General features: G+C 43.4%; 1 protein-coding gene across 1 annotated transcript in view; it reads left to right on the forward strand.

Moving 5' to 3' along the window:
• The window catches only part of MRS2 (magnesium transporter MRS2), a 134,531-nt gene that overhangs the window by 27,362 nt on the left and 91,349 nt on the right, over nt 1-15,820 (forward strand). Inside the window, exons 5-6 of the mRNA XM_069218775.1 lie at nt 3,455-3,628; nt 5,566-5,696. Of these exons, the coding sequence (XP_069074876.1) occupies nt 3,455-3,628; nt 5,566-5,696 (305 nt within the window). The remainder of the gene's footprint in view (nt 1-3,454; nt 3,629-5,565; nt 5,697-15,820) is intronic.

Genomic DNA, 15,820 nt, shown 5'->3' on the forward strand with positions numbered 1-15,820 from the left:
AAGTGATTCTCAGAGATTTCACCTGTTCTCTCAGTTAGGGTGTGAAATCCATTAGTTTTAAGTTGGAGAGCCGTGACCAAATCGCAGAGTATTTGCCAGTCTTAGAAAGCAGGAGGAATCCAGTCTTTGTGGGCTTTAGCATAAGGTAAGTTGCTGACATCTAGGTGTAGATGTGTTCAAGTCAGGCTTTGGGTCATTTTGTATCATTGGTTGAGGAGATTTGGAAATGATAGGTGACAGGTTGGAGCTGTGGGTCCCTTCACAGGTGATGGGGAGAGTCCGTAATCTAGTAGTTCCTATGTGAATGAGTTGCTGTTGTTTGGCGCGGTAGGATGTGAACTATTGTATGATTGTACCAGAGAAGCCCATGCAGGTTTTCAGGGAGGGGATCAGTACCGGATAATCGATTAAGGTTGAAAGCTGAAAAGAGGTCAAGCAGGAGGTAGGGGTTGTGTATGTTTTTTTTTTTTTTTTTGAGTAAGAGAATGTTGTTAACCCTTTGGAGCGTGGCTGTTTCAGTATTACAATGTAGTCTGAACACCAGTTCAAAGTCTTGAAGTAGGCATACTAAGGTCAGTGACAAGCCACAGAGACATCCAGAGTTTGCAGAATGGGTATCTTTATAGTACTTCCTCCTCTCAAGTTGTCCATACGTTTAGGACCAAAATATATGAATGTTTTTGAAGCCTGTGCCTTAGTTTATTGGCAGACCTTAAAGCATGTCCTGCCTGACCATTCCAGTTGTGTATTTGTACACATGTAGCACAGAAACAGGTGAGCACTGTACATAAAGTCCGCTTTTCAAAGTGATTTGCAATTGTGAGCCTGAGTCACACGTGGCATTTTGTAGTACACAGCATACTATTTCAGTAGTACTACTGCACCTACTACAAAATGTAATTCACAAATTTGCAGCCAGTAGTCGCCACCTCATCTCTCCTGTCTTCTGTACAAAGCTCTCCTCACAATAGAGTGTAGGGTTTAATAGTAAATGTGGGACAGATAATGTGGAATTGTGGGAAATAATCACTCCAAAATGGGCATGGTGCAGGGAAATTTATGAGGGGGTTTAGAAAGGGACATTCTAGTACAAAGCACACAACAGAAGAGTAGGACAATTGCAGTTAACAAAATGCACTTCTAATTCTACTATAGCCCGAATAGTGGCAAAACAGGCCTAAATATACTTCAGCCCAGCCTTGGAGTAGGTCCAGCTTCACAAATGGCCATCCACGGGTAGTTTAACCCACGCCCATCTAAAACAATAAAACAATAGAGGCAGGTTCTAATGAGAGCATCCTTTTAGGTAATAATATAAAATAAATTGAGTTAACACCAACTGTAGTTATATAAATATATACACACATATAAAGCTTTAAGCTTTGTTTAAAAAGTTTCGAAATTAAAAATGTAACTTATAACCAAATTTGTTACAAAATAAATGAAACTGATAATGTGGGTGGTTCATTTTAATTGTAAGATGTTGTTAAATTAATACTTTAACAATTAATATATTAGTCAAATTTACAATTTATTCCAAAATACACTTTAGGAGGTAGCTTGTGGTGTAGCTTTTTCTTTAAGTATTCCTAGGTTAATATTGTTTTAAAATAGTTTTTTTTTATATAACATTATAAATATATATATATATATATATATATATTTAAATCCGCTTTATTAAATGTTCCTATATTTTACCTAGGGAGATCTCCACCCTGGTGGTGGAGGTGTCCACAAACAGGTAGAAAGTAACAAGTAGTAGCCTTTACACTCATAAATTCAGTTGGAGGTGTCTCCACCACCTTATTGGTTGGGATGGATTCTCTTAAATCTAGGTGTAAATCTCTGCATGGAAAAGGTAAATGGGAAGAAATTGGAGATTTACACTTAAGAATAAGAGTACATCTACACATGCAAACGTAGCTTTAGGAATCGGGCCCTGAATGCAATATTTGGGATTATTGTTGTTGGTGGGGTTTGGGGCTTGGTAAATGGAAAGGAAAGGGCCTTTATTGTTGTAAAAAATAAATGCATGTTCAAGAAAATGTGTTTTAAGAGTTTTAGAACTACATGAATGAAGAAGTAAGTTTGATTTGTTTAGTATTGTTGTTCCAAATACACTGCATAGCGTGAATGAGCTCGTACTTTGGTCTGTTCTGTTTTACACTTCTTGTTTGCAAGTGTAATACAGCAGCCTCTTGTTGTGTTTGTTTTCCAAGATGGTAATTTGTTTTTGGCAGTTTGTTACTATGATTTTGAAAGTTTTTAATACATTACTGCCTTGTACATTCTGCAGTAGGTTCATCAGGTGGTGCTGTAGCTCTTTGGTTCTTACAGTTGGGCAGTAGCATGCAAGACACTTTTTGTCGATGCCAGAGGGTATACAGGCATGCTAGTAAAGTAAGGTGTTTCCGTCTTTCAGAAGGGAGGATGCCAGTACTTGATGGTCATCCTGAATTCTTTGAACATGGAGTCTCATGTCCTAGAGACATTTCTGGTTCTCTGCTTATTTGGTGCTTTTGACAATAATGAATTGAGTTTCCATGTAGCTCAGTTTGAGGTTAGCATTGACATGCAGACACTAATCAAGGCAACACATTAATTAAGTTTACTATTTTCCTAGGTTGTGAATTCTAGAGTGAGTTCTATGTCATTGGCCTCTTGATGAACAGGATTCAGAGAAAATCCTTATGCGTGTTGAAAGTTGGAGCAGAGATCCTTCATTTAAAAATATATATATATTTCTTTTCCACAAGGGGGTTGAGAGCATTTCCCATTGGTTGGGGCATCTGATATGCAAACGCCTCTTTCCTCTTACAGCTTGCCAAGGATCTACATGTAATAGTGTGTTTTTTAAGTGTTTGGATTAAATACCAGTCCCTCTCACTGAAGATATGTGTAGAAATGGATTTGTCAGATAGTTAAAACACTAGCTTAGTTTTACTGATCCTCTTTAAAAATGTTTTTCAAAGATGCAACTGTGGAATGTTCACTGCAAAAGAATTCTAGAAAGAGTGTTCTTAGCTCACTAGTGGAGTCCATACTCAAGCTTTGTTCATTGAATGTTTTAAGTTAGAAAGCTGAAGCAATATGTGTTTGCCATTGAATAACCAATCCTAATGAGTTGTCTCCCCCTCATCTTATTTATTCTGTCTCTTTGGTTCTCTTATTTCTTCTAATACCTTCCTGCTTTTACTGATGCGCTCTTCCTAGTGCCAATTAAAGGTGTTTCACCTTTTCGATCATTTTATTTTCTTGCATAGGAGGATTCTATTATACTGAGTAATCCCTTGGCATCATTGAGAATCTTTCATTTCACTCTCTTGCCAATTCAGCACATTGGTTGATAAGAATTATAGTTGTAGAACCCAGACTTCATGCATGGAAGATGCTTCGTTTTTCTTTTTTGGCACCATATTTTACCCCAGGTTATACAACTATGTTTATGTTTCAGTCTTTGAAAGCTGTTATAACACCAGAGTACCTTCTTATACTGGATTACCGGAACCTTAACTTGGAACAGTGGCTTTTTCAGGAACTGGCTTTGCAGCTCGCAGGTGAAGGTCAACTCGTGACGTATTCCTTGCCTTTTGAATTTCGAGCCATTGAGGCTATTCTCCAACACAGGGTGAGTTTTACTTCTGAGCACATATCAAACGGAGAAAGTCTAGCAGCACTATAGAAGCAAGTAAAGGGTTAATTCCAAACACCATCACCAACACGTTCAAATCAGAATGTTAGCATTATAATGTTATTGATGCCACATTTGGTACCCCATCCCCCACCCCAAAAAAAAAAATAGGGTTAGCATTAAACAAAATTGTAAATCACTGATCCAGAGTAACAGATCTTTTGTTCATCATGGTATCAATCTGTATATTGTTTCAAACTTGATTATGGGTTGATTATAATTATGGTCAACTAATCTTCATTGCTTGTTTTAGAAGTGATTTTTCTTTTAAAGCAAAGCAACTTTGATTTATATTTCTACTTTTTAGTATGATCTCGGTTTTATTTTTGAGCTTGTATTTTTTTTTTATAGTTTATATGTTGATTATACGTTTTAGTACAGAAACACATGCATACTTGCATGTGATCAGCTGAACTTCTTGCAAATGGTGCACAGTGCCTCTTTTCCCATTATTACCTTTGCATCAAGCAAACGGACTTCAACATCCCCTGCCAGAAAACTTGGTGTACACTTTGATTCCAAAATGGACATGTAAAAATTCATAACCAATATAGCCTTAGCCACAAGTTTCCATCTTTTAAACATGCATTAAACCCATTCCAGTGTTTCTTTACACACTGCGAAGACACGTACTTCCTCATTAGTCATCCGCAATTTGGGCTGTTGTCCCAACTTAGTAGCATACTCTTTTGTTCCATCATAGCACTTTACTGATTTCTACATTTTACCACCACAACACATTTTAAGCTTCCCAAATCAACACCCACAGCACATTATGAAGCCTTCTGAATATAAGTAAAAAGAGAGCTATCTACAGACTTTTAATTTTGGTCTTCAGAGACATAAAAGACACTGCCTCAAATTACCTTTCAGCACTCCTAATACAGTACAGTTCAGGTGGCAAGCTACAATTTCTTACTGAAACCTTCAGTTGACACTGAAACATCTTTATGCAACATATAAGATCCACCAAATCTCTGTAGTACTGGATCTCCCCTCACAGTGGGTTTGTGTTCACTCTCAGTGGTGAATTCTTTTAAGATGGTCTTTGTGGAACAACACACATCACAAGAACAGCTAACAATATCCACTCCTTCATACCCACAATACTACAGCACATATGTATATTTTGAAAAATGTTTGGAATATTTTGTATTTGTCCAACGCTACACAACACACATGTACCAATTTAAAAGTGTAATCTGTGTAATTTTTGACAGTGTTATGTACAGCATTTCTAATAGAAATGCCATTAGTGCTGCGATTAATAAATAAATATTATACGTATACAGTACCCAAACCCAGTTTGTACTAAAGAGCCAATCTCATTGAAGAATGCTGGGAAACACACCTGTCACTTATTGAAGAAACCTCACTCACCTCTTTCTCTTAAGTACAAAATGTGTATTTTGTAGCAGGTTAATGCAGGTAATAGTGCTCCTACTGTTCATCATCCAAACCTCTTAAAAGAAACCTGAATTTCATTCAAAATGCCACACGCTTATTTATTCTGTCCAACTCCGAAATATCCATCCACTTACATGTGGGACTCCAGGAGACAAATGTTTAAATTCCTTATGTTCTCAAGGAACTTCCTCCTCCCCTCACACAACCTATTAATAGGGTGTAGTGGATTCGGATGTCCTTTAGAAGGTGGAGATGCAAAGGTCTAGCTTGGCAATGTTTGAGACTTTTCAAACCTTTCTCGGTCCTTAAGAAAATATACATTTAGAGGGCTAGATATTGAATTGCAATTTCCATTTCACTGACATATAAGTTGTTTGATCTAGTTTTCGATTGTGAGAGAGGATTCAAAACCAGTGTTTTCTAAAATTACTGTTTTAATCCTTATTAAGGGTAATGTTGTTGTCTAGATCAGCGCACTTCAGGCGAGATTGCATTTTCTGCAGCCCTACATCCTTGAGACGTTGGAAGCTCTTGTTGATCCCAAGCTTTTGTCAGTGGATAGGAGCAAACTACACATATTACTACAAAATGGCAAGAGGTAAGCATACAAAACTAGGAAACAATATTTTTTTGTAAATGGATTTGCTTAATTTATGTTCTACATGTGATAGGTTGTTGCACATTAATTGACATGTTAATTATATAATAATAATAAATTGTATTTGTATAGCGTTTACGACCCCTGATGAGGCGTCAAAGCGCTTTACAGTGAGTTGAATTCTACACAGAGCCCAGTTAGTAATTGGTTATTGGGGTTAGTTTTGGGGTGAGGTTTGTATGCTCATTCCATGCATTCAATCCAGTTTCATTTTGGTAATTGTTGACATAGATGTGATTATTAGAGGGGGCTACATGAGGCACAATTACTAGCTGGAATTAATAGTGTTATGTTTTTCAAAGAGCGTTAAGGCCGATAGGCATGAGATTTTTAGAGTAGCTTGTAAACAGATGATGGTGACGGAAGGTAGAAAGAAGCAGAGGTCGATTTAAAAAAAACATAAGTGATGGAAGGTCATTTTTTTATGCAGGATTTTAACGGTTATATCAGGTTGAGAATTTTTGCATGCAATTTGTGGATGTAAACCTGTTGAAAGTAACAGTTTCATTCAAAGATACTTCTCACAGTAAAAAAAGAAAGCACAGTCTGATAAATAAAAGCCTCTTTTTATATTCCCACTGCACCCTATCTAATACTATAAAGTGTTGGAGTTTATGCAAATTATATGCATCATAAACAATATATTATAATCATGTTTGTAAACATCCACCAATGTAAAAATATAACAAGGCAATTAATTTACACATTGCAGTAGCCATTAGTATATTCAGTGCCATGTTTGTCACCCATTCATTGTCTGGTTTGGAAGGTACCCCTTCATCCTCCTGAACCTGAAGAGCACCCCCACAGAACAATTACAATGTCCAGCAGAATGGATGTGACCGGGGTCACCTTCTCGGAACCACCTTACCTCATAATTCTGGTCAACCTTTTAAAATGTATGCGAAATAGTCAGTGATTTTTCCACTACTTCAATGTTTTAGCAATTAAGCCAACGCTATTGTTCTTTGTCAAGCTACTTCTTTGATACTCATAGGTACGCATTCATCGTTGTGCAACATCTCTGAACCTGTTAAATTATGTAAAAACTGTATTTGAAAAAAATCTTGTATAGAAACTTTGCAGCAATGCTTTTTGTCCGTTGTTAAATGAAACAAATTGAAATATTGGGATGCTATCAGATGCATACGACTAAAAGCTACTTTAATTACCGACGTCGACCACCCCGCTCTCCTGGTTCAAGCCTTATAAAAAGAAAAACAATGCAGGAAATTGTGCATGTAGATGTTACCCTGTCTGTGAAGAATTATTTCCCTAAGGAAAGGATATCCTAATGAAAGGAATCCTAATGCTCCAGTGCCCCATGCTTTCCTTCCTTTGATGCATGGATACATATACTCTCCTGGACTGTAAAGGATCTGTTTAGAGAGGGCAGAGTCCATCTTCCCCCTAGTTTCTGGGACAAGGTGTTCAGTTTGAAATTTGTAGAAGAAATGAGAAATAAATGGAAGCAGCACGCAGGAATCCATTTAGATGATCGACTTTGGGAGCGGTGTTACGGATTGAGCTATATTTGTTTTCGGGGTGCAAGTTTTCAGTGCATGGCTTTGTTTAACTGACGCTATACTTAACGCCAGTGATTCAGAATGAAATGTTTTTTTCAGCACCCGGGGAGTGCCTGAAGAGTAAATTTGAGGGGGGTTGGTTATACATGTTTTAGTCCTGTGATTCCATTACGTTTTTCTGGGAAGGAATGCACCGTGCCCAAGAGAATGTTTTTCCTTCGCCGAAAGTAGCCCGCCCTGCTTTGTTTGATTATCACTGTCGAAGAGATTATCAGATTGGGAATTTCGTTTTTATCGCAGTGTTTATTGCTAGGTCTTTAATAATTACAACCTATTTGAAGTCCCCAATCATCCCTAGTTTCGAGGAATGGACTACTAAAATGAGGAAATGTAGCCAAAAGAAACTTGGTTTCATGCTAGGATAAATAAATGCTTCACATATTAAAGGTACTGGAGAGACTGGGCTTGTAAAGTGTTGGAGGGTATGCATAGGCACTTTATTAGTAGGAGGGAAGAAAGTATATACAGCAGCCTTATTAGCAGTAGGGAAAGGGAGGTGTTCAGGACAAGGGTCTCTCTTGGGTGAATGCAAGGGTGTGAAGCACTGTCACTTTAAGGCATGGTGTCGAGTAGGTGGGAAACGGGGAGGGTTAGGTGTGCTTCATATTATTGATTTTGTGGATTTGGCACAAGATAGTATGTGAGGTGATTGATTATGAATTTAGGAATCATAATTTATGCTGTATTGATTAATTATTGCTGGAAGTGTAATTTGCATAGAAGGTCTCTCTTTTATATTGATAGGTAGACCGGCATATTCTGTTTTATTGTAATCATCTTTTCCCCCCCCAAAAAAAATTTACCAAGTCATTTTAGACAAAAAAGTTTCACTAGTAAAAGCCATTTGAGGTGAACTTTGTTTTCTCAATGTGTTAGATTATTAATGTAATTTGATATTTTTTTCACAAAGTAGTATGGTTATTTTGCTTTTCCTTTGCCCAAGTTTATTATTTCCCTCGTGGCTTTCCACCACTTATTGCTATCTGTGGTAGATGCCCAATTTTGGATGGAAACACATTTCAGAAAAAAACAAACTTAGTTTGTATAGTACGCCTTACACATTCTAACAGTATTGAGAAATGTGACGTGAGAAAATGGCAAATATGAGTTTGAAGGACAGATGATCCTCCCTATTAAGAATGATATACAGATAACTGGGTCCTCACCTAGCAAAATATCCAGAGAAGACTCCTCCGTTTGTCATTTAGAAGGAGCCACTCTGCTTCTATGTGGGTTTCCTGAGATGTGACACCATTGCTTTAATTTTTGCTCTGTTGGAATTGAGAGAGATTCTGTATATAGGCTTGCCAGTGTCCTATTTAATGCAGTACACCTTCTGACATCCATGTTTCTAAAGACTTCAGGGGCTTCACCTGCAGCCCTAGCATTACTGCCAATAGTCTGTCAATCTCTGCACACCTTATTGAATTACCGTTGTCGGAGCACTAGTGGCTATTTGCAGTGTTTGCAGATGGCAGTCTTTGCATATTCGAGAGCATTCTTTCACAGCCACTCAAGTGTCACAGTAGAGATACCTCCGTTACTGCTAACACACATAGCAGTGGGTGATCCAGCATGTTAGCGGTCCCTCAGCCTGTGGAAGAAAGTCCATGCAGTGAGATGCCTTACTTCACACCTAAATAGCTTTACCAATGTTGACATCCCATCACATTCATATGGATGAGATGTCACACATGTGTCAAAATAAGACCTGTTTCTTCACCTTGTTCAAGCTCAGCTCATACAAGGATGCCTTTACCATGCCTGCATTTACAACAAAATTCGTCATAAAAGCATATTTGGTAAAGGAACATGCATGGCAAATTCTCCCCAGCCCCCCACCCTACACCTGACAACATACTCCACCCACCCAAGCCCTTAAAATGGCCCCTTCCACCCCCTGCCCTGAGCCCTAACCCCCTCGCCCTGGCCTGTCCTAAAACCTACCCCGTCCTATCCTAAAAACTACCCGAACCCGCCCGCCCTAAACCCTATAACCTACTCTGCCCTGTCCTAAAAACTACCCTGACCCCCAGCTCCACCCTAAACACTAAAACTACCTCTCCCCGCCCTAAACCCTAAAGCTACCCAGCCCTGTCCTAAAACGTACCCCACCCTGTCCTAAAAACTACCCCACCCTACAACCTACCCTGTACTAAAACTACCCCACCCTGTCCCAAAAACTACCCGATCCCCTGCCATAAACCCTAAAAGCTACCCTGCCTTAAAAACGACCCCACCTCCCACCCCCACCCTAACCCGTAAAAGCTACCCTATCCTAAAAACGTCCCCAACACCCGCCCTAAACCCTAAAACGTACTCTGTCCTAAACTAACCCACCCTGTCCTAAAAACTACCCTGTCCTAAAACCTACCCAGCCCTTAAAACTACCTGACCCCCCCACCTTAAACCCTAAAACCTTCCCTGCCCTGTCCTAAAACTACTCAGCCCCTACCCTAAACCCTACCACGTCCTAAAAACCTACCCCACCCTGTCCTAATAACTACCATGATCCCCCACCCAAAACCCTACTATGCCGTGTCTAAAAACTACCCTGACTCCCTGCCACCCACCCTGAACCCTAAAACCTGCCCTCTCCTAAGAACTACCCTGACCCCCCCCCCCACGCTCGCCCTAAAAGCTACCCTGCCCTAAAACCTATCCAGCCCTGTCCTTAAAACTACCCGATCCCACACCCTAAAAACTACAAAACTACCCCACCCGAAACCCTAAAACCTACCCTGCCCTAAAACTACGTTCCCCTGCCCTAAACCCTAAAAGCTACCCTACCCTGTCCTAAAAACTACCCTGACCCACGCCCCTACCCTAAATCCAAAAATCTACTATGTCCTAAAAACCTACCGCACCCTGTCCTAATAACTACCATGATCCCACACCCTAAACCCTAGCATGCCCTGTCCTAAAAACTACCCCGACCCCACCCTACAAACTACCCGACCCCAGCCCTAAACCTTACCCTGTCTGAAAAACTAACCTACTCTGTCCTAAAAAAAAAAAAATACCCTGACCCCCCCCACCATGTACCCTAAAACCTACCCTGCCCAATCCTAAAAACGACCCGACCCCCCGCCTTCGCCCTAAACCCTAAAAAACCTACCTCACCCTGTCATAAAAACAACCCCGCCCTAAACCTTAAAAGCTGCCCTGTCCTAAAACCTACTCCATGCTGTCCTAAAAACTAACCCGACCCCCACAACCCTCCCTAAACCCTAAAAGCTACCCTGTCCTCAAAACTACCCCGACCTTGAACCCTAAAACCTTCCCCACCCTGTCCTTAAAAACTACCCCAAACGGCCTCCTCCATCCCCCAAACCACCCCCACTTACCTCTCTCTTCTCTGGTTGCTAGTCCTTCCTGCCCTGCTGGGACTGCTCTCTCTGCTGTTGCCACGCATATGCGTGGTAAAGGCAGCGTGGTCAATGCATAGCGTTGCATTGACCGCATTGCTAGTGATATTTCCCCTCATACAGCTCCGGCTTCAGCACCAGGATACCCTCCATATGAGTTTTGTTCTATACACATAACATAATAAAACACACTAACTGCAGTTGGCACTCATTTACCTTAAATGCTGGTTTCCTTCCTGTTGAGACTCTCTAGTCACTTTCAATAAGCACACCAATACATCATTGAGGAATGTAAATATCAACACTTTTATCCTGAAAATTCAAACTGTATTTTCTTTTAACCCCTGCATCAACCACAAGCAAGGTATCAAATGCATCAAATTCCCTACATCAGAGAACCGACTGTGATGTCAATTATTATAATCTTCTGCGTACGGTCTACAAAAAAAGGCAGGTCAAGAAATTTAAGTTTGTAAACTTGATTGAAAGTTGATGCATGATCATTTGTGGTTTTCAGGCTGTTTCAGCCGGTTGCAGTGGATTCTGCTGCTAGTCTTCGGGATTATCATCTTTTCTCAACAAAGAATGTAGATGAATGCTAAACAGCAGCAGCATCCCTTCTAGTCTGCTAACATCATGGACTCAAAGGATCATTCTGGGAAAAGGTGTTTTTTTTTTCTCTTTCTTGAGAGTTTGCAGGGTAGACGTTTCAGAGATCCTGAAAGACTGGGTGATCACTGCAGATCAGGTAATCTGCCAAAGACTGCTGGTATATTGGTGCATGTTGACTGCCTGTAGTGGGTTTGAGCCATTCATAATAGCTGTCTATGCCCAGCTCATGGTAGACTCTCATCAGAAAATGCAGGCTCTCTCTCTCTCTAAAGGTATGCCTTACCAGTGTAAAAAGGAGATCCATAAATTAAAGGGAATTTAATTTGGTTTTATGAAGAAAACAAAACAGAGTTAAAATCAGTTCATATGGCAGAGTTTTCATCCACAAGCTGTTACAAGCACCTCATCACAGAGACAGTAACAAAAGCAGATGTTTGCCTTCTGCCAGCAAAGGTAGAAACGGACACTCCTGATCTGAGGAAGAAAGCTCCCAGGAAACGCCCGACAACCACCAAACAATTACGTCATCACTTTGCCTCCTTACTGAAGGTTCTAATGGGATGAAGCACATCAACCCTTCTTCCAGCATGGCGAAGTATAACAAGAAACAGACTTGGGCTATATATTGTAAATAGTAGCTACTGGTGCAGTTGGTGATACCAAAGGAGGCGATCAACAGAGTACCAAAAGGGGTGTGGCCTGGCCACCCCGCTAGATGGCCACCACATCGCGAGGCTCTGCCCGTCCGGGACCAATAACGCCGCGATTCTCCTTCATTGCAGCCACCTGTCTCCTTAGCATCCCCTGGGGCTATGCTGGAGGACTCTGGGAGGCTTCCGGTTGATTTTAAGTGCTGATTGGGCGCTGGGGGTGGCGCCTGCCTGCCCGGACTCGTTGCAAGGGCCTGGGCGGGCACGAGGTGAGCGCTGGCCTCTGCTAGGCCTGCTGGCCTCACTGACTGGGGCCTCGAGTGTGAGTGCTGCGGGGGCGGCCCCTTACAATTTTGCTTGTCTCGCCCCTGTGGTTGAAGGCCTGAGGGACCTGCTGGACCGACGCTTCATTATCCTGCTCCCGTGGGGCCCGGTCGGCGGCTAGATCAGGCCGCAAGCTCCTGCGGGGGTGCTGGATCATACCAGCTCTGGAGGCTGGGGGTATTTGTTGCTCTCCACTTGTGGTTTGGAGTACTGGGGGTGCTGCTGGTGCCCTGTGACTGTGGGGGCCCCTCTGCGGCATCTGGGGGTGTGGCTCCGTCCCCCCTCCTTTTTAATTCTCTCTGGTACTCCACTATAGACAACCTGCGGGGCCTGTTCGGTCGCGACACTCGAGCCACGTGGCCCTGTGGACAGAGGTGCGGCTGTTTTGGGCTGCTGCAGTTGACTTCTGAGACCGGCTGTGCAGTGACGGACGGCGTAAGCTCCCACTTGGGGCTCCTGTCTTCGGGTGACCACACTACTAATCTGACTTCTACTGGTGAGGTGCGGTGGTGCCCGTTTGGACAACTGCCTGGTCAGCTGCGAAGAGGATGGGGAAAGCTGACCAGAAGCACCCTAAGCTAACCTTTGAGGGTGGGAAAAAGAAAAGCGGATTGGCCGGCAAGCCGGTCGGCGGATGACCTGCCGCCTGAGGAGGCGACATCTTCATCCTCTGTGAAGGCTATGTTTTTAGACCTCCAGCATAGCCTGGCTAGCATTGACGCCAAGCTTGACAATCTAATGGAGAAAATGGATCGTTTAAAGGAACAGGTGGATGGTCACAATGCCTGCTTTGAGCAGCTGGAATCTCGCACCTCGGACTTGAAGAATGGTCACCGTGGAGACTGAGAACAGTTGCTGCGTATGGAGCGTGTGCTGGAAGTGACTCGGAATAAAAACGAGGATCTTGAGGCCCTGTCCTGCCATAATAACATCCGCATTCTGGGCCTCCCGGAGTCGACGGCCATCGGGCGCATGGAGGACTATGTCGAAACCATGCTTTCTGCGCTATTCCCTGGCGAGCTCTCCCAGGTGTTGGTGGTGGAGAGGGCCCACATATCTCTGGGGCTGCAACCTCCGCTGGGGGCCCAGGCGCACCCTATAATTCTACGATTACTGAACAATAGAGACAGGGACACTAATCTTTGTCTAGCCAGGGAGCGCAGACCTGTGGTGTATAATAACACTAAACTGAGCATCTTTCCAGACTACACTCCTGGGGTGCAGGCTTGCCCGTAAGGCCTTCTTGCCGGTCATACGCACCCTGACCCAGACAGATGCTAAATACTCCCTCATTTACCCGCTAAGCTGCGAGTACAACATAGGGGCAAGATGAACTTCTTTACGGACCTGAAGCTGGCCGCTAAATCTGTCCTTAAGAAAGCGTGGTCGGGGAGCCCGCAGGCTGCTGGCAGAGAGGGAGAATCTTTAAGTGACAATGACTAAATACTTTGTTCCGTTTGGGCCCCATGTGACCTTGCCCGGTCCCACGTAGCCTGCAAATTTGTAGTTGGTTTCCATGATGATGCGGGCTGTTCTGCTATTTTCCTACATTGATGGTTCCCCCTGCCTTTCCATCCCATCTGGGATGGTTCTCGGATGGCCTTGCTGATGCCCCATTGGATGAGTCCATTCAAAATGTTCACTATTCTGCTGTGGTAAATGGATTTGGGGGATGGGTGGGATTATAGTACTGACTCATTTGGGGGGTCAGCGTGGTTGGGGTTGGTAATGTTCTGTGTTTGGTTCACTCCTCATGTCTCTCTCTTCTTTCACACCTGTTCCTTTCCTTGAATCCCGATGACGCCTCTCTTGTGTTGGAGATGTATGTTTAGATAAGGAGATGGGATGGTGTAAAACAGTATGACGCCTGTGCGCTGCCTCACTTGGAATGTTTGCGGGCTGAACAATGCGATTTATATCTGTTTATATGCAGCGACATGCGGTTGATATTGCATGTTGCAGGAGACTCACCTGGTGGAAGTCACAAAACACCGGCTGAAAGCTGGTTGGATTGGTGAATGGCACACTGTGATGTATTCGCGATATGCACATGACGTGGCAATTCTGATTCGGAAGGGGCTTTAGTGGCGCACTGAGAAGGTACTTGTGGACCCTAGGTCATGTTGCGTGGCACACTGCTTGATAGACCACGCAGATTGGTGTCGGGTTACAGCCCAAATACTGATGATCTTTAATTTTTGGGGGGAAGTGGGGCGGTTGATTGACTCGCTTGGTCCCGGGTCCCTGCTGTTGGGGGTCCAACTTTAATGTGGTACTGTATTTTGTGGCAGACCACAGCATGTAGCGGCTGCCAGGGCTCTGACTCTTGTGATTCCTGAGGGTGCTTTGGTGGACCTATGGAGGGCAAAGCATGGAACTGACAGGGAAGGTACCAGTGTCAATTATGTGCATGGTAGTTGGTCACGTATAGACAGATGGCTCGGCACCAGGGATGTTGAGCTCTGGATGCAGTCGATTGAGCATAAGGCCTGTACTCAGTCGGTTCATTCGCCGGTCATGTTGAAATTGGTTGTTCCTCAAGGCCCAAGTCGTGCCTTTATGTGGAGGCTTCCTCGTGGTGCATTTAAGGATCAGGTATTCAGGGAGGAGATCCGTGACGCCATCATCCACTACTTTGCAGAGACTCAGGAGTCGGTGACTACTGCTGGCCCTGTCTGGGAGACTTTCAAGGTGGTGATCTGGGGGGGGTCTGCCTCTCTAACCAGCACGGTGTGCTGAAGGTGCTAAAGTGGGATTTCGCAGAGCTAGAGGCCCAGATTTCAGATCTTGAAAAGCGCTTGGCCTCTAACTGGTCGGAGGACCTTCTGGCTGCCCTGAGAGGAAAGATGAGACAGTTTGAGGAGGCTGCCCTTCGAGAAGTTTGCTTTTTAGGGAAGAACGCTACGGCAAGGAGATATGGTGAGGGTGATAGGGCTGGCCGCACACTGGCCACAATGCTCTGTAAGCCGTGGGCAAGTAATTATATTGTGGAGCTGACTGATTCGAACGTTGCACGCCATACTGGCACTGAGGAGATCAAGCGAGTCCTCACTGACTTTTATGCAGACCTGTATGCTGAACCCTCGGGACTGAACTCAGTGGCCGCCGCTGAATATTTTGCAGATATTAGCCTTTTGTGGTTTGAGAATGCAAACAGGCTATATCTAGACGCTCCCTTTCCGGTGGACGATGTGGTCCAGGTAATACGCAGTTTACCGGGGATAAGGCGCCTGTGCTGGATGGTCTGACGTCATCTTTTTATAAGGTATATGCTGACATATTAGCACTGCACCTCTTGGAGGTCTATGCGGAGGCTCTTGAGACCGGGGTCCTTCCGTCCTCTCTGTGGGAGGCTCTCATTGTGACCATTTTAAAGCCCGGGACAGATCCGTGCTGTTGCGATTCTTAAAGGCCCCTTTTGTTAATCAATATGGACAATAAGATCCTGGCGAAGCTCACTGTGGCCCAAGTGCAGCCCCTGCTCTCTTCTCTGGTGCTGCCGGATCAATCTGGTTTTGTGCCGG

The sequence above is a fragment of the Pleurodeles waltl genome, chromosome 2_1 (assembly GCF_031143425.1).
Source record: "Pleurodeles waltl isolate 20211129_DDA chromosome 2_1, aPleWal1.hap1.20221129, whole genome shotgun sequence".
Lineage (NCBI taxonomy): Eukaryota > Metazoa > Chordata > Amphibia > Caudata > Salamandridae > Pleurodeles > Pleurodeles waltl.